The sequence below is a fragment of the Babylonia areolata genome, chromosome 12, assembly GCF_041734735.1.
Source record: "Babylonia areolata isolate BAREFJ2019XMU chromosome 12, ASM4173473v1, whole genome shotgun sequence".
NCBI lineage: Eukaryota > Metazoa > Mollusca > Gastropoda > Neogastropoda > Buccinidae > Babylonia > Babylonia areolata.
The window spans coordinates 24,894,342-24,914,738 of NC_134887.1; the positions used below are offsets into that span (position 1 = coordinate 24,894,342).

The following is a 20,397-nucleotide window of genomic DNA, read 5'->3' on the forward strand; positions in this document are numbered from 1 at the left end:
AGTGTTTGCTCTTGCTTTCGGGTTCGGTTTACAGCTCTTCCCACTCTCTGTCATTCTTCCTCTGATGTAACTGATGGTGTGATGGCCTTGCACCCATTTTTTACACCTAAGATTTCTGATCTTCCCACATGTAGGCTCTTTGATGTTGCGCTACCAGCAAGTCTGTAAGCTTACAAATTTCTCTAAACACCTGCATGTCCAGGGTTGTAACTTCATAAAAGCTTCTTTATCTGGATATTGCGCATTGTCTCATGCCATTCTGGACTACAGATCCAATTTTCAGCTTTTAGTAGGAGGCTCATAGGGTCAGTCAGAATTAGGGCATGTTCACTGGCATGTTTGATTTGTCAGGCTGAAGATTGTGACTTTGCACATAGCATTCTCTTCTATGATTGTTTTCCATGATTTTTCCATTTTATTTCACAGTGTATCCCCATCCAGACTGATCTGTGGTGACTGAACCATCTGTGAATGTGATAATACCATCTTCTTTGCTATTAACTTCTAATAAAAGCTTCCTTTCTCCATCAGTTATGTTTAAGCAAATTAATAACTCACATGAAAATGTTAAAAGTTTAAAAAGAAGAAGGGTGGGAAAGAAAATTACAGGAATTTTTTTAGATTACCATTAATACACACTCAACTTCCGGTCTTGCATCACTCACAAAGAAAAATGCAATGGTTTTTATTTTTTCATGAATTTTTATCACAAGTGCAACTTTGCACTTCAAGAATATTTTTTTCAAAGTTGAGTTTCAAAGTATATGGATAATATGAATGTGCATTCCCTACATTTAAAAAGAATCACAAATAAATGCTATTTTCAGCATTTATTACACTCTCACAAATATGACATTCACACCATTTCATTTCTTCAACACATAAATTCTTTGTACAAACACTGTCTCCATTCAGCAATATTCTCTCTCTTTCTCTCTCTCTCTCTTACACACACACACACACACACACACATATATATATATATATATATATATATATATATATTAACATTAATTGAATGTAAATGATATCATAAATACTGATTATATTTCAAGTACTCTTTGCACTTCTCTTTAATCACATAAACTGAAAATGTTCAGTCCAAAAGAGTATTGATAAATATGTAAACTGGATGGACTGATGATTACAGACAAACTGAAATGAGTTGAATGGGAAACGATATCTAAATCAAGCAAATCTTATGCTTCTCTTTCTCTTGCTTCATTTTTCTCCCACCCCTCTTTCAAAATAAATGAAATTGTAATCCCTTTAAAATAAGACTTTGCAGACATTTGAGACCTGGCATTCATATCACAAGATGCACTTCAGTTTCATACACAGTTTCATGTAAATAATCAAAATGTTGTAATTCATTATTTGCAAAAACAAAGAACAGAACACAATATAATATAGCCTATTTTCAGTATCTGGCACAAACAACTTTAAAGTTTTGGTACATACAGAAGGAACAGTCCAAAGATAAGTCACTGTTAGCAACAGATTACCAGAGCTCCACCAGCACTTTGAATTACAGTCACCTCACTTCCACAAGACAGTAATGTTTGTATTAACAGTGTGACATCCAGAGAAAATAATCCTCATTCACTCAGTAAGCACATCATAATGTCATAGGCAAAACACTTGTGTCAGATGATCAGTCATGTATCAGTGCTCAGTCAGCATTGAGGATGAGGCAGACTCCTTGCAGTACCCAATGACTGATGTGTTCTGTGGTAGCCAGGTCAGCTTCAAACACCAATCCCACACCCATTGCATTACGGCGCTGTGATGTCACATACACAGGAGTTCGGAATGTATTCTGAAACAAATGACAGCCAAACTGCACTTTGCAATAACAATAATAAGATGGATGTCAGGGCAATCATTTTTCTTTCTCACATCACTGCAGTCATTTTCTTTGTCAGTCTCAATTTATCTAAATAACAATTAATTACATTATATTAAAAACAGAAGTCATTTACTACTATTGATCTTGCTTAGTTTCTATTCTGTGCAACAAACCAACACATCTCTCTTCTGCTGAAAAGTTGAAACAAGAGAGACACAACCTTCATGGCTCATGGGTGATCCCTTCTGATTAAAAAAGAGGAAAAAGATCACTCCCTTCAATCAAAAAACTGTTACTCCACTGCTAAGCCACAGTACCCAGATGTCCTAAAGGAAGCATGTGTCCATGCTAAAGTTAACTTGGCATGCATTAAATCCATACATTGACTATGAAACATCCAACAGGAGTATGTCTCTATAGCTAGGTTTATGATGTTCTTTTTATCATCTAGACCTGTGCACATTCACGTGTTTGCTCAGCAGTACAGTTGATTGTGTTGAGAGGAAACAATCAGTAATAAAACAGATGTGAAAACACCAATGCGAGAAAATCTGACTTTTTCTCCACAGTGATCGCTGAAATTAACTCTTACTCCCCTATCAAAAACAGGCGTTTCAAGTATACATAGAATACTTAATGTTCACAATTCTTAAATCAATAACAGACGCTCTAGCTCCAGACTGTGAAGCTAGTAAATCTGTTTATTCTAACCAGCTGAGTGCTAGAATTATTTTATTTAAAAAATAAATAAATAAATAAATATAAAAAGGTGTTCTCCCCTTGCCAGGAAATTTTGAGGATTTGGAGGTAATGAATTATGAACAAAATTCTAGTGCAAAAACTATGGGAGATACAGAAAGAAAGAAAACATTATTGTGGAGGAAAATGAATGTAGATTGTGTTTGACTTTCCCCCCTATTAGTCTGATTGTAGATAACTGTTCAGGCATTTAAATTCAAGGTGATAACTTTTGTGGAACAAAAAAGTCTAATTCCACCTCCACATAATGATATCCATAAAGAAAACAAACAATTACAGCTAGAAATAACACGCGTTTTGTCAGATTATACCTGTAGAAGAAACTGAAACAGGCTATAAGTTTATAAAAACAAATCACACCTTGTGTAGACATGTAAGTGAATCACAGTCCCAACAATGACAAATGTGGGTATAGTTAAAATAAAAAGTCAATCACATTCTCAGAAACTGAGCTGACAAGTTTTTGACATCTAAGAGCTTTTGCAAGTTAGAGGGTGAAGTTCTTTGATGACATTCACTCCCTCCAAGTTGCACATGGGCCGATTAAAGTGTCTGCTGTACAGCTGGCTAGCCACCTCTTCAAAAAAAGTGAACCATCTGATTCAGTGACAAGCGTTAAATACAAAAACAACCGGTTTCATGTCCATTGCATGAGAACCCTGCATGTCATGAAAATTGTGGACCATTGGCGGTTGTCTGTTTCCTGCAGTATGCATTGAAATGTGAGTTCACTGGCCTCCAACTGCCATGCCTACTCCACACCCTAAGGCTGACACTGGACCTATCATCTTTCATCACTCCTCTCCCTCTCCTCCCCCTCTTCCAACACTCATTGCACGTATTCTGTCAGTCATAGCCACTCGTTCAAAAACACTGTCTGGTTGGACAGATGGACTGAATAACCATCAAATGGGCTGTCAGTTTTATCACTGTTGTAGTCATTCACCTTCATACCAATCATCAGATAAGAGAAAACCTTCTCCTTCACTATAGCTATCCATAATCATAACACAGCTTTCAAAATTATGTGAATCGTCTGACTGGGACCACTTCCTTAACTGGACAAAGTTTTCAACACCTTTTTTTTTTTTTTTTTTTTTGCATATGATGCAACCCCCTTTCCATGCGTGTTCCATTAGCAAATCAATATCAAGTAGAAAGGGATATTCTACCTGATGCATGTTCATTTAAATAGTATTTTTTATAACCAAGACACTTCAAACTAACCATCCAGAGTCTGTTTATGTGAACTGAACCAAACTCCAAAAAAGGAAAAATTGGAACATATGCTGGACGTCAGTCTTGCAGGCACTATGGCAACACTTTTTGTAGGACGTTCAGCTGACGTCTTACTGGCACTCAATTGGTTAATGGTCACTGCTGACAAGGCCTTTGCACAAAGTATTCTGTGAATAAAACTTAGCAGCCTCCTCACATTGTTTATAAATATGAGCAAACAAAAACTACATGACTTTTTTATTCATTTATTTTTTAACATAATTATTATTCATTTTTATGATGCATACATGTATAGAAAAACAAGCAACAATGAAAACAAACAGAATGAACCAAACCAGAAAAAACCCCACCCAATACATTAACCAGTTGATTAACATAATTTTGTTTAAAAAAGAAAAAAGAAAAAAAAAGTGCTCTCCTCTTGTCGGAATTTTGAGGATTTGGTGTAATTAAAAAAAAAAAAAAAAAAAAAAAAAATCTAGTACAAAAACTATGGGAGATGCAGAAAAATTTGTGAAGGAAAATGAATGTAGATTCTGAATTAGGGCTTTTTTCCTAATCAGTTTGATTGTAGATAAATGTTCAGGCATTCAAAGTGAAGATAATAATTTATGTGCAAAAAAAATCTATTTTCACCTCCAAAGAATGGCATCCATGAAGTAAACACAAACTACAGCTGGAAATAGTATACAAATTGTTAGATTATACATGTAGAAGAAATTAAAACTGGCTACAAGTTTATAAAAATAAATCACACCTCGTGTAGACATGGAAATGAATCACTGTCCCAACAATGACCAACATGTGTACAGTCAACATAAAAAGTCAATCATGTTCTCAGAAGCTGAGCAGGCAAGCTTTTTGACAGCTAAGATCTTTCCCCAGTTAGAGGGTGAAGTTCTTTGATGACATTCACTCCGTCCAAGCAGCACGTGGGCCGATAAAAGTGTCTACTGTGGATCCGGCTTGCCTCCTCTTTAAACAAGTAAACCATCTGATTCAGTGACAAAAAGCATTAAAAACAAAAGCACATATTTCACATCCGGTTGTCTATTTCCTGCAGTATGCATTGAAATGTGAGTAGATTGGCGTCCATCTGCCACGCCCACTCCACACTCTCTGGCTGACATTCAACCTATTGTCTTGCATCACTCCTCTCATTCTCCTCCCCCTTTTCCAATGCTCACTGCACATATTCTGTCAGTCATAGCCACTTGCTCAAAAACGCTGTATGATTGGATGGACAGACTGAATTGCCATCAAATGGACTGTCAGTTTCATCACTGTCGTTGTCAATCACCTTCGTGTTCAAACCAGTTATCAGACAAGAGATCTCCTTCTCCATCACTGTAGCTGTCCATAATCACAAGCACAGCTTTCAAAATTGTGTAAATCTGCTGACTGGAACCACTCCCTTTACAAGCCAAAGTTTTCAATGCCTTTCTTTGGATATAATGCAAGCCCTTTCAACATGCATTCCACATGGTCCAATTTACAAATCATTATCGAGTAGAACGGGGTCTTCTACCTGATGTATGCTCATTTAAATAGTATTTTTATAATCTAGACACATCAAACTAACCATTCAGAGTCTGTTTGTGTGCAATGAACCAAATTCCCATGAAGAGAAAATTGGAACATATGCAGGACGTCAATGGACGTCTTATAGGCACTATGGCAACACTTTTTGTAGGACGTCAGCTGATGTAGTATAGGCATTCAACTGGTTAAAGAGGAAATACACACACATACACACACTTATATATAAAACAAACAAACACAAAAACTTACAATAATAATAACAATAATAATAATAATAATGGTGTTTATATAGCACTGAATCTTGTGCAGACAAATCAAAGCGCTTTCGCACCAGTCATTCACACGCATGCATAACTCTAAAACTGGAGAAACTGTAGACAAGGAAGAGGCAGGGAAGGGAGGCTATTTTGGGAAGAGGTGGGTTTTAAGGCCAGACTTGAAAGAGCTGAGTGTGGGGACTTGACAAAGCGAAAGAGGAAGTTCATTCCAATTGCAAGGCTCAGAGATAGAGAAAGAACGGCAACCAACAGTCGAGTGTTTGAATCTGGGTATGCGTAAACAGAGTGGATCCGAAGCCTATCGTAGTGAGCGAGATGGAGTGTAGAGGTGAAGGCACAGAGATAGGAAGGGGCAGATGTGTGAATGCATTTATAACACAGAGTGCTGATCTCTGTGTGAGACAGGGAGCCAGTGGAGATGTTGCAAAAGAGGACTGATGTGCTCTGATCTTTTCTTTCTGAGGACAAATTGGGCAGCAGAGTTTTGTATGCGCTGAAGGGACTCAATGGATGAAGCAGGCAAACCAGACAATAGAGAGTTACAGTATATTCACTTAATTCATTTCACACCAAATATAATACTTTCCGTGCTTTTTATCAAGATTAATAAATTGTCATTTATATATCCCATTCAAACATCAACATTTTGACTTTTTTCCATGAAATCTTTGTAGTAATTCCAGTCATGAGTGAAATTTACTGAGGTCAAGTTTACAAAAGAAATGTCTTTTTCTATTTCATACCTTGCTTTCAGATATTTCTGAAATGCATGAAGATTTTCATTAATTTTACATTTATTGATGAAAAACTTTGCCAGCAGTATGATGAAGTCAAATATCCTGTCCGATGTATATTTTGGATAATTTCCAAAAAAAACCCAGTTGATTCGTTCAGTGTTGTTTTTGAAGTAATGACAAAATAGCTACTTACCACATGTTCAAAGTGCTTCCACAAACGATTAACATTTATACATCTCCAAAAGACATGTTCTAGACTATCTCTGTTCTCATTACTGAACGAACATCTGTCACTGGCCTTTATTTTCATTCTTGCTAAAACAATGTTTGTGGCTAAGATTCTGTGAACTAATTGGAACTGATTTGGAACCATTTCAACTTTACATCTTAAATAGTATTTATATATCTGAATGTTTTTAGCCAGTTTATGTCTTTTCCCAATTCATTCGCCCACTGTTGACAGCATTTTGGTTTGATTTCGTCATTAATAAGCACTTCATAATACAAACTAGTTCCTTTCTTCACAGACAATAAAAGCATGAGATACCTTGGTAGAGTAGCTGCATTACCATTGTCAATATTAAGGTCTAATCTATTAGTAAATTGCTTTATTTTCTTAACTACAGACGCATTATTAAATGCGTGTTAACATTGTATCTAGCCATACATTCAGTATACAATAAATATGTCCCACCTCCTTTACAAATATTTTGTACAAAGCATACATTGTTTAAAATCCATTCATTCTGTCTTGGTACAGTGGAATTCAACTTAAACTTATCATTAAAGAATAGTGGTTGTGCCAGAATATCAGCTGCATTTTGCGGTTGGACTTTATTCCTGTAACATCTAAAGGCATCAAATACATCCTGCCAAAACATGTTATCAAATGTTAAGAGATGCAAGGAAATTTGGACCATATTTTTCTGTCTTTCAGTCAAGGGTATAGTACATTTACTAGTGAAATCCATTTGTGCTTCCTGGATTTTAATTTTCTAATCCAGCTCAACTTTAACACTTTTAGAAAAGTATTTAGCTATGGCAATCGAATACCACCGTGTATTATTCTCTTCCATGCCGGTTTTCTGTCAATTCTATCCTGTCTATCATCCCAAACAAATTACAAACATAATATCAGTAAACTTTTTTTTTTTTATTGTTTCAGCAGGAGGATTTGGTTGATACAGCCAGAAGTAAACAAGTTTTGATAGAATTAACGACTTGTGGATTGCTATTTTTCCTAAAGGAGTTGTTATTCTCTTTGCCCAAATTATGTACATATTTTTTACCTCTACAAATTTTTCTGAATAATTTAATTTTGCACAAAACTGGATATTGGTCAAGAACCATATGCCTAATATTTTGAACTTAATGGGGGTTCCATTCCGTTTTGAGATAGGGAATATATTTCATAGTTTATCGTTTTTTACTATCTAACCAAACCACTTAAGTTTTTTCATTGTTCATGTTTGATCCTGAAATTGCACCAAATTTATCCAAAACTCTAATGGATTCCTCAAATGTTACTTGGTCACCATTCTGAAGCAGCTGAGTATCATAAGCAAAGTGAGCTATTTCATGTTCAATCTCATTTGCAAAAATGCCTTTAATACCTTCATTTTCCTTTATCATTAATGCCAGAATTTCATACCCAAAATAAATAAATATGGTGATATGGGATCTCCTTGTTATACATCCTCTTTCTTCTTCTTCTTCTTCCTCTTCATTTGTGGGCTGCAACTCCCACATTCAGTGGGCTTTTACATGTATGACTGTTTTTACTCCCACCACGTAGGCAGCCATACTCCATTTTCTGGGGGGGTGCATGCTGGGTATGTTCTTGTTTCCATAGCCCACCGAACGCCAACATGGACAACAGGATCTTTAATGTGCATATCTGACCTTCTGCTTGCGTACACACACAAAGGGGGTTCAGGCACAAGGAATTTTTGTTTAATGTCCCGTCACACATATCAGTGATTGAAGGGGTGGGAGATGTGAATGAATGGAGGGTTGGGGGAAACTGGGCAAATGAGGGTGAAATGAGGGTGAAATTTAAAAAAAAAATCTAAATACAATTACAGGAAATTACTTAAAGGACTTCGTAAAAGAGAAGTCGTTAAACCAACAAGCGAAACAACCAATAATGAATACAGAAAGTCAAAAACATCAAGATTCTCAGTCACTTGTGAAGACACACTTTCGTATACATAAGGCTTCATCAAGCTACAGTCAAAAATTATATGCTTAATCGTCAGGTTACTAAAGCATATGCGCTTGACATTAGAACAATACTTGGTCCGTAATGAATTTGATAATAGTCTGAGAGCTAAACTCAGAACTGGTCTGCGAATCGGACCAAAGTCTGAGAGAGTCAACTGACGAGGTTTTAGACTTGAATTCAAGCACATATAAAAGTATCTTTCAAGTATATTGCTTATTTCCTTATATGACAATGGGCAATATACTTTTATACTATCTATATGATTTTTTGCTCCCCTTTTTACTGCCCTGTCTGCTTGGTCGTTATAAAGGAATCCAGTCTGGGATGGTATCCAACAAAAATCAACATTTGTACCCTTCACAAATAGGGAATGCAATAAATACCTAATTTCAAACAATAAATCTTCTCTTTGATTATTCTCAAAAAGGAGCAAACTTTTTAAAACAGATTGAAAATCAACACAAAATAGAATATTACTTACTATGATTGGTATATCAACAAGATGATTTAAAGCCATAAAGATGGCCACCAATTCAGCTGTAAAAATTGAATGTCCCTTACCTAAATAATATGATTTTTCTGTTTTTTGGTCAGGAATGATAAAAGCAGATCCTGCACTGCTGTCATCCAGGACCGATCCATCAGTGTAAACTTTTAAATGATAATAAAAGTGTTCTTCTAATTCAATTCTGACAGATGCTGCTATTATATATGGAGATTATCCTTTTGTTGTGTCAGAAGCACATATGTTGACGTTTGCTTTTGTTAACTCCCAGGGAGGGACAGGTGGTACCAGAACACAAGGTGCCATATCATGTAAATCAACGTCTAAAGAATTGAAAATATCTGACACATATGTGCGAATGGTTTGTAGATTTGAATTATTTTGTGCATTTTTTGGAAAATCAATATCAGACCTAATATTTAATTCCTCAAAATCATCCACTGCTGTACATCGCACAATGTATTTAGCAGAACTTAATTTTCTGACTTCATCTAGTGGTAGAATACCCGCAAGCTTATAGGCTTTGAGTTTTTAGTATGCACAGGTACCCCTCAAGCCAGTTTCACAGCTTTACTGTCAATTATTCGCAGCTTCTTCAGAAACGTCGGTGGAGCAGAAAAGATTTCTTGACCGTAGGTCAATCTTGATCTTACGAGAGATGTCTCTAAATGTAAAAGAATTTTGGAGTCTTGTCCCCAAGGAGAGTGACTTACAATTTTTAAGAAATTTAAACTTTTAACTGCTTCAGTCACTATTGAATCAATGTGTTTCTTCCAGTTTAGTTTTGAAGTAGATAGTATCCCAGGAAATTTTATTTCTGACTTGAAAAATATTTCTCGTCCTCCCCCCAAAAATTGTGGTAGTTTGCTGGGATTATAACCATTATTAAAGAGGATCAAATGTGTTTTTTCTACAGAAAACTCAAAACCATTAGAGTGCATATAGCTACTCAGTCTATCGAGTTCACCCTGAAAATGTTTCTGTACATAATTGATGTAATGTAGGCTTGTCCTTTTCCTCAAGGATGTCTGAATCCATATAGCAATATCATCCGCATATTGAGCCAGCTTGGTAGATGATGAAAAACATGTGTGTAAATCATAAAGCATAATGTTGAACAACAATGGAGAAATAATGGAACCCTGCAGGATTCCCATGTTTATAGGCCTAGAGGTTGATAAAGTTACTCCCACTTTTGCCACTATATATCTCCCACTTAAAAAGGATTTAACATAGTCATAAACATGACCCAACAGACCAGTTTGTTTCAGCTTAAATAACAGTCTGCTATGCCATACTCGGTCATAAGCTTTAGTAAGATCGAAGTAGGACGCAAGGATACTTTTTCGCTTAGAAAACTAATTTTTAATTTGGGTAGTGAGACGGGTCAGATGATCAGTTGTAGATCTTCCTTTCCGGAATCCAGTTTGAGCTGACAGAATTATATTTTTGTCACAGTAATATATCACTCTAATATTTACAATTTTCTCCATGACTTTCCCAACGTGGGAGGTAACCTAAATAGGTCTATAGCTCGAAGCTTCTGTTCTAATACAGGAGTTACAATGGAAGTTTTCCATACCTCAGGATTTGTCCACATTCCCAGTACTTTTGAAATAATGTATGTAATATAATTATCCAGTTTTCTGGCAAAAGGTTTAACATGGTGAAAGATACTACATCCCTACTAACTGACACATTTTTGTTACTCAACAAATGAATAGCGTTCTTTACCTCCTGTAAAGTTATTGCCAAGTTGATTGTATTATCATTTTGTGGGGTAGGATCTCTATATTTGTCACTGGTTTCTTCTTCCTCTCTTAATGTCTTTTGTTTATTTGACAAACTATCCACACTACCTGTTTTAGAATACATACAAATTCTTCAGCCTTCTCTTGAGGGGACAGAAACTCTTTATCTTTCGTTTTAATAGGATAGTCTTACAGAACAATGCCTGATTTCATTTCTTTCACTTTGGCCCACACTTTTTTCATATCCTTATGGTCAGATACTTCATTCAAACAGAACTGTGACCAGTATTGTCTTTTTTCTTGGGCTATGACTCCATTCGCCTTGATTTTTGTGGAACACATTTCTTTATGAGCGGCTTCTTTTACATCTTTGTCAGCTACTTTTCTGAGTCTTAACCATGTTAGGTATGTTAGTTTCTTTGTATTTACAGCCTCCACACATGCATTATTCCACCAAACATTTCCAGAAAAAGTGTCACTCCTCTTTGAACCTTTTTGGGAATTGCTATTTCAGCAGCTCCAATAATTGATTTTTGAAAGTTTTTCTAAAAAACATTTAAATCTTCACAAAAAAATTCACTTTCCAAAATGTTTGTAAGATAGTTTTGAAATGTTCTCCAGTTTGCGTATTTGTAATTGAATTTTGTGATTTCATCTTCTCCGCTGTATTTAGATATGGTACAATCCTTAAAAGACAGTGTATTTGGCACGTGATCACTGCCTAGTGGATCATCCCCAGTATCCCACTGTACTGTTAAAGCTGGAGATGGTGATATGAAGGTTAGGTCAAGTGCCGATGCTCTATGATGAGCCACATCTGGGATACGTGTAATCCTCCCTTCGTTAAGTAAATGCAACGATGAATCAACAATATTTTCAACAAAGTCAGGATGAGATACTTTTTGACAATCACTATCCCAGAAGGGCGCATGGGAATTATCTCCTCCAACAATCCATCTTTCTTCTGAGCAATTTAATGCTCACAACCAATTGTATTTTGCTTACTTGGACCTTTTGGATAGTAGACTGACGCAAAATGTATGATTTGATTATTAGAGACATGCAATTTTACAAACGTAGCTGATATCATTTCAGTATAGTTTGAAATTGGAGATGGATGGACACTTGCATAATTCAAACCACACTGCACGTAAATAGCTGTACTAATCTTGTCAGAATCCTGGCTTACATGATAAACCGGAGGATAATAACCTTTCAGATTCGGTAATTTATTTTTTAGTAACATTTAAGGACTGAAGAAGGAGAATATGATGAGAGTTTACAAAAAGGTAAGCCCGCAGATTATCAATATTTATACTCAAAGAGCGGGAGTTCCATTGCAAGACTGATAGATTCCCACATGTTATTTGCAACTTTTTAGTCATTTATCAGCTAGAATGAATCATAGAACAAATATCATTAGGTAATGACATATCCGAATTTAAAACTAAGATAATGATAGATGAAGGGCCTTATATTATCAAAACACAAGGTAATCAGGTGTTCTTCGTGTAGACAATGTGATGACTGATTTGATGCAATGTCAGGTAGTTATCAAGATGTAGTTTTATCTCCTCAGATGACGACGTAAGAAGGTCTTCATGTAGACCAGGCGTTGTCTCCGCTGATGACGACCTCTGGTAGTCATCATACAGTCCAGGTGTTGTCTCCCCAGATGACAACATCTGGTGGTCATCATGTAGACTAGGTGATGATTGCTTAGATGGTGATGTTATGTATTCATGTGGACTAAGTGATGACTGTTCTGATGATGACGACAGGTGGTAGTCATGTGGATCAGGCATTGTCTCCCCAGTTGGTGCCGTCAGGTGGTCGTCATGTAGATTATGTAATATATGCTGAGGTGATGCTGTTGGAAGGCTTTCATGTATGACCAATGATGTCTTCACAGATGACAACGTTAGGTGTTCGTCATGTAGAACAGGTGAAGCATTTTCTGATGATGATGTCATAAGGTCATTGTGGAGAACAGGTGATGACTCCTCTGATGACGATTTCAGATGGTAGTCATGTAGATCAAGTGATTTCTCCTCCGATGACAATGTCAGATGACTGTCTTGTAAACCAGCTGGAATCTCCTTAGGTGATGATGTCGGGTGGTCGTCATGTAGATGAGGTAATGTCTCCTCAGATGATGATGGCAGGTGGTTGTTGTGCAGACCAGGTTTTGTTGCAGATGACAAGTGGACGTCATGTAGAACGGAAGTTTTACGTTCTGATGATATTACCATGTACTCATCATATACATTTTTCAACAATGATTTTTCATCAAGGACCTCAGTCTGTGTTGACACACTATCATAAGGTACATCAGTCTGTGTAGACTTGGAACACAGCTTATGATAAGCTTTAACAACTTCTGCATATGATTTCTTTCTTTCGCACATATTTTGATTTGTCTTCAGCCTTGCCTGTCGAAGTGCTTCTTGAAATGAAATGAAAGTTTTACATTTCAGTTTATTCGCTTCTCAGGCACAAGCAGGTCTGCCCATATGTTGACCTGGGAGATCGGAAAGATCTCAACCCTTTATCCACTAGGCCCCGTTACTGAGATTCAAACCCGGGACCATCAGATTGAAAGTCCAACGCTTTAACCACTCGGCTATATGAAACCAACTTGATGCCTGCCCATTCACAATTACTGCTGCCTTAATATTTTTATAGAATGTTTCTACTTAGTTAAATATAACGTTTCCAAACCCAAAAGCATTGAGAACACTATTCATAAATGACCAGTTTAATCTGTCAATTCTTTTTATCTAAATAGTGCATTAGGTCATTTATCAGTCTGATGTTATCACATATGTACCTATCAGGCACAAAACCTATACAGATTTTATTCTGTTGGCAGTGCATGCCCAACCAATTTTATACACAACATTAAATAATGTAATTGGTCTCCAGTTTTTAATAAATTCTTTTGGTTTTTCACCATTTGGAATACATTCCCTCTTTCTGAGTTGTTGATAGTTCTTTCTTATCTAACCCTTCATTTAATTAATGACCTAACAACAAATACCTGTTTTATTCCAGAAAGTTTTAAAATGCATACGGAAACCCATCTGTTCCAGGACTTTTATTATTTTTTGTGTTTTTAAGAGATACAGTAGCTTCCTCTAAAGTTATTCTTTCTTCCAGAGTTGCCAGTATTTCTTCAGACAGTGTGGGCATTTCATGAACTACATTCTCTATTTGGCATTTTTCTACGGCTTTTTTCTCATATAGTTTTCTGTAGAAATGTATAACCTTGCACAAAATGTCTTTGGTTTCCGAACATGAAGTTATTTCTCTATCACTTAATTTTATCATTTGTTTACGATATAGTGATGCTTTTCTAGTCCACAAAAATACCGTTACTTTTTCACCTTGTGACATCCACCTAGCTCTTGATCGCAGAAGTACACCTTCGCTTTTCTTTTCCAAATATTTTAGAGCATTTTGTTTCTGTTTTTTAATCTTTTCATTTCTTCATCTTTATTTTCTTTTTTCTCCATATCAAATATTTCCTTTTTTGCCTTTTTTCTCGTTCTCTGACTGTTGCTTTTTAAACGTTGAGAAAGAAATTGTCTTAGACTGAATTTTCATTAATAAAACATCTAGAAACAATTGTGATGATATGGTGAACTCTAATTGGCTTGAATAAGCTTGATCAAAGTGCATATCCTTGTTATAATCTTTCGCATATTCTTTTATTGTATCTTTAATTACACTATGCACCTTGATGCTATATTTTGAGTCTTTTAAACAAAGCAAGCTTAGAAGAGATACTATGCAAAAAATTGTTACACTGGTGATATGCTTACATCATTTATTTTGCTTGTTCATTGTATCTGCACATCATGTTATAATGGTCTTCAGCTGTATGACTGGGAATCACTTGGAGAGGCTTCCACAGGTGTCATTGCTCACACATGTAACTTTATCACTGAGCTAAAATGAGCCAGGATATAACCTTTTGCTCTGTAAATTGCCAAGATCTTGGCAATTCTAAGAAACAAAATGTATTTCATTATTTAAGACACACAGGACATAACATATTCTTACTCTAAGACACTCACTTAGACCCAAAAATGGATATGTACTATAAAGCTGAATGGGGATACCAGTCAAATTTTGCTTCATTTGATACCAACTCTAGAGGCGTAGCCATACTATTTCAAAATAATTTTGAATTCAAATTTAGGAAAGCTACAAAGATTTTGGTGGAAATCATATATTTGTCCTGATTAATTCTATGAATAAAGATTTTTTAATAGTTAATTTGTATGGTCCTAATTGAGATAACCCAGGCTTCTATTAAGAAATTGGGAAACACATCAAAGTTATCTATTCCCAATTTGATTATATCAGGGGACTGGAATTTAGTTTTTAATCCAACGATTGTGATAATTACAAGCATATTAACAATGCAAGAGCTATTGAAAGGGTTGATGACATGATGATTCAGTTAGACTTACTTAATATATGGCAAGAGTTTAATCCGGATGTTAGACGATTTACATGGAGAAAATCTCAACCAACAGCAAAGTAGACTAGATTTCTGACTGGTGAGCAATTAATGTCTGATATAGTAGACTGTGATATATGGTGCCAGGATATAGAACAGATCACTGTATGATTTTGTTAAAGTTAAAAAAGATTTCACGTCACACAAGAAACAACTTTTGGAAAACCACGTGACTTTGTTTATCTGAAAGTGAATATTCCTCTTTTTTTGCCAGGATTCGTATCTACTAGAAGAAAATTACCAGAGTTTGTGTTCTGGATATAGCTGTGAAAGCAATAATATATTGTTACTGTGGTTCTCAATAAATAAAATAACAAAACACTTTAGCCATGTGTGAATAGAAAGAAGAGTGTACGCACCTGCAACTTAAGCCTGTGTGCTTCAATAGGGATGATCTTCAGCACTGGTAGCTCCTGAATGAGCTGTTTGGGTTTCTGTTTGATGAGACAGCTCTCTTTCATGTCCCAGCCAGCCCCCTCCAGGTACAGACCATGCACAAAGCAGCCTGCAATATACATACACTCTGTATTCAAACACACAACAGACTGAAACATGTAAACACATGCTACATGAATAACACACTAAGTAGACTGCAATAAACACACACTTATGAACACAGACACACATTCACACTTCATGTACATACATGAAGCCCCATTTTTGTGCCTTTTTTAACTTCTTTATTCAGTCCACAGTGGGTGTGACTGTCTGACAAAGAAGGCAGCAAAGCAACAGAAAAGACAGGCAGTGCCTCCAGGATTAATGTATAATATTGGATGAAAAAGCCAAGCTCCATCATACTTCTACATTTTCCCAAAATAATATGTTGTGATCTTGAACTAGAAGCCTTCACCTTGACTCTACAGGTTTTTTGTTCTAACCATAATAATCACTTTACCAAGGTTGATGAAGATTGCACACAAATCAAATCATTTTCAGTTTCTCCAGGTGTCACAGCATTCAGACAAAATCCATATACACCTGGCAAATTTCTTACCAGCAGCATAACACAGTCATGCCTCTTGTCAGTTTTTAACTCATGGAGTGATTGGAACTTGAACTAGGAGATATACTGACACACTTAACCTGTTGTCTGCCTTTGGACGCAAGATAATGTCCCCTTTTTTTTGCACTGTTAAACACATGCAGGACATAACTCTCACATCTAAATTTCATCAGCAATTCACAGTTGATAGTTAAAGGGAAATGACCCAACCACTTTTCTCCCTGTTTTTCGGATTGTTTGGAAGATTGTTTACATCCATTGGACTTGTGTGATCTGTGCTGTATGACTCATAGGCAGTGGGTTGGTAAAAATGGTTTTGTCAAGCAAAGATCAATCTTGGCTCCTCTTTTAAAGGTTTACAGCCTTAATAGTGGCTCAGCAAATACTGAAAGATATGGACAGTGGGGAAGAAAACCTGTGTAGTGGTGAGGGTGGTGTTTCTGGTACAGATTTGGCATACGATGATAACAGTCACATCCCACTTCGTGATACATAGTGAAAGTAAAAGTGATGTAAATTTTGTGCACAAGGTTGGTTAGTCTACATCTGTAGCATGCCAAGAGTAAAGTAACAGTGAACATGAACAAGTTGCCACTACAAGCAGTCACTCCTCATGTGTAGCTTGAAAGGGAAGGGGGTTGAGGAGAGGGGTGGTCAGTCAAGCTTGCCAGCAGCAGGTGGAGGCAGGAAGGGGTCTTGGGGGGGGGGGGGGGGGGGGCAGCAGCTGATGGATGGCTGCTGACACACAGCTGTGTGGCCCATTTTCTTTTCATCTTTTCTCTGCTGTAATACTGGGCCACAGGCACCAAACTAAAACAACTCTGACTGGAAATCCAGGAGTTAATTGTGATGCAGAGAATTTCTAACCACTTGACTTCATGGAAATTTTCTTTGACTCAGATTTAAAACAACAATAACAACAATTGTACAATTTGTCCAAGAAAAGAAATAAATTCCAAAGAAAACAACTGCAAAAGAAATAGACTGTATGCCATATAATGTACTTGATAAAACTGTACATCCCATTTAACAAAACAGAAAGGGGCCAAAATGTACAAAGTGCAAGATACATATCTATTTCGTTGAATTGCGGACTCTATTTTCTCTCACACCTACTTATTTTCAGTTGCGTACACCAGTCTGCTTAGATCTGGCAATGGCAACATTATTTTTCTTTTCAGCAAACTTATGCCTTAAATAATTGAGATAAATAAAATAACATCATTTAAATTATGTTTTTACCTCGAATAATCAGTTTACAGCGCTGAACACTTGAGTCTATATCTTAATTTTGGATGTCAATATCTGCATGCTTTTGGCCCTGTCATAAGTCTTTTTGCTTCTGACTTTAACATATCAGGTTCAAAACCAATCCCATACCTTTTTTCAGGTTTATAATATTTACTACAGAAAACATTTTAACGATAATCCTCCCCTATTATTGCTCTAATTTTTGACTCACTTGTGTAAACAAAGTGAATCCATGTTATAACCTGGTGTTCGGTTGTCTGTATGTGTGTGTGTGTGTGTGTGGTAAATTTTTTAACATTGCCATTTTCTCTGGAAATACTTTGTCTGCCAATACCAAATTTGGATTAAATATAGTATGAAAAAATCTTCACAGTCATACCAATAATAGGTTGTAAGTCTCCAAAAATTACCTGTATTTCTGTATCAATAACAGTTTTATTTCGTTAAAGTTCGGTCCGAAATAAAAAATTTTTAAAAACTGCTTATCACGGACTGGCTGGAAGGTAGGTTCTGTTTGATGAGAAGACATGACCTCATTTTTCATGTTTGCAATTAAAAGCAAAGAAATACACATTCTGGACAGAAAACATACAGTGACACTAATGACATTATCAACGTGTTTACTGCATATGAATATTCTAAAGTGGACACTGAATTAACTAGAATGAACAGAAAAGAAATTTGAATCGACCGTTTGACTGCCTCGTCCACATGGCACTGGTAAGTGCAGATCTTGACTAAACATGTTCCAAACCCTGACGCGATGGCAACGTCTCCTTTATTGCTGAATGTAAAGCATTTCCTAAGTAATCATCGATGTGTTTACTGCACATGAATGTTTTAAAGTGGATACTTAGTTAACTAGAATGAACAGGAAAAAGAAATTAAATGGACGGTGTCCAGCTTAGTGTCTCAGTGAGTGGAAAAACAAAGCTTGTCGAACACGGATCTCTGCAGATCTATAAAAATAGACATATATGCAGTGTTTTTGAGGCAATGGGAACGTCTCCTTTACCTCGGACTTGAAAGAAATGTTTAAATGCCTGAGATATACCAAAATAACATGATTTAAACCATGTTACGACTTTGATTGAAGCTCTCGATTCATTCCACTAAAAGAACATGCTCAAATAATAATTTTTTAATGTCAACATTGAACCCGTGTTAGCGGAGTGGGTAAAACCACTCCTTTTCAACCCTAACATCCATGTTTCAAATCTGCATACAAGACTTCTTTTTTCTCGTGAAGCTGTATATAATTATAATAACAATAATAATAATAATGGTGTTTATATAGCACTGAATCTTGTGCAGACAAATCAAAGTGCTTTCGCACCAGTCATTCACACGCATGCATAACTCTAAAACTGGAGAAACTGTAGACAAGGAAGAGGCAGGTAAGGGAGGCTATTTTGGGAAGAGGTGGGTTTTAAGGCCAGACTTGAAATAGCTGAGTGTGGGGACTTGACAAAGCGAAAGAGGAAGTTCATTCCAATTGCAAGGCCCAGAGATAGAGAAAGAACGGCAACCAACAGTCGAGTGTTTGAATCTGGGTATGCGTAAACAGAGTGGATCCGAAGCCTATCGTAGTGAGTGAGATGGAGTGTAGAGGTGAAGGCACAGAGATAGGAAGGGGCAGATGTGTGAATGCATTTATAACACAGAGTGCTGATCTCTGTGTGAGACAGGGAGCCAGTGGAGATGTTGCAAAAGAGGACTGATGTGCTCTGATCTTTTCTTTCTGAGGACAAATTGGGCAGCAGAGTTTTGGTGCGCTGAAGGGACTCAGTGGATGAAGCAGGCAAACCAGACAATAGAGAGTTACAGTAGTCAAGGTGAGAGAGAATGAGAGAAACGACAAGTCTAGATGTTGCATCAGTGGACAGATATTTCTGGATGGAACTGATGCGCCGCAATTGACAGTAGCAGGATTGACATGTCTGACTGATAAACTTTTGCATGGACAGTGTGTTGTCAAGGACAACGCCGAGGTTCCTGACTGAACTGGAAAGAGGGATGGATGTACTGCCAAGTTTGATTGTGTCAGTTGTGATGGAAGAGAGTTTTTGTTTAGATCCTATGATCATTGCTTCAGTTTTGTCCAGTTCAATTTTAACTTATTTAGAGTCATCCAGTTTTGAATGTCCAGGAAGCGGTTGGATGTTTCTTGCAAGAGTGACAACAGTTTTTGGGGGGTATCACTCTTCTGGAGTTGAGTGTCATCAGCATAAGAATTATGACTGACATTATGGCAGTTGATAACTTCAGTGAGAGGAGCAGTGTACAGTGTGAAAAGCACTGGGCCTAAAACAGATCCCTGTGGGACTCCATGTTAGATTTTAATGGGTTCAGACTGGAAATTATCAACAATGACAGATAACAAATAGAGAACACATTTCAACAAACTAATTTTTAATTTTCATAAGTTTTTACTGGTATTTTTTCTTTAAGTGCGTATCACAAGTGCGTCTTGAAGGCCTTCATTTCTTGTCTACAACTGTTTTTGTTTCACACTTTCCCCCAGTCCTTTACTGCTTTCAATATCCACTCTTTTTTTTCTTCCAGTCTCTGACATTCTACTTTGATCTTTTCAGATCTTTTCTTTCCCCCTATAAATTGAGAAATAAAATGTGTTTTTGTATATCTATCATGAAATATAGCCTATGCTTATCCACACTTCTGTGTGTGTGTGTGTGTGTGTGTGTGTGTGTGTGTGTGTGTGTGTGTG

General features: G+C 36.5%; 1 protein-coding gene across 1 annotated transcript in view; it reads right to left on the minus strand.

Moving 5' to 3' along the window:
• Positions 1 to 669: 669 nt before the first annotated feature.
• Positions 670 to 20,397, minus strand: part of LOC143288467 (dynein axonemal heavy chain 10-like) — a 180,117-nt gene continuing 160,389 nt past the window's right edge. The window contains exons 76-77 of the mRNA XM_076596989.1: positions 15,772 to 15,917; positions 670 to 1,819 (exon numbers count right to left, since the gene is read on the minus strand). Of these exons, the coding sequence (XP_076453104.1) occupies positions 1,673 to 1,819; positions 15,772 to 15,917 (293 nt within the window). The 3' untranslated portion in view covers positions 670 to 1,672. The remainder of the gene's footprint in view (positions 1,820 to 15,771; positions 15,918 to 20,397) is intronic.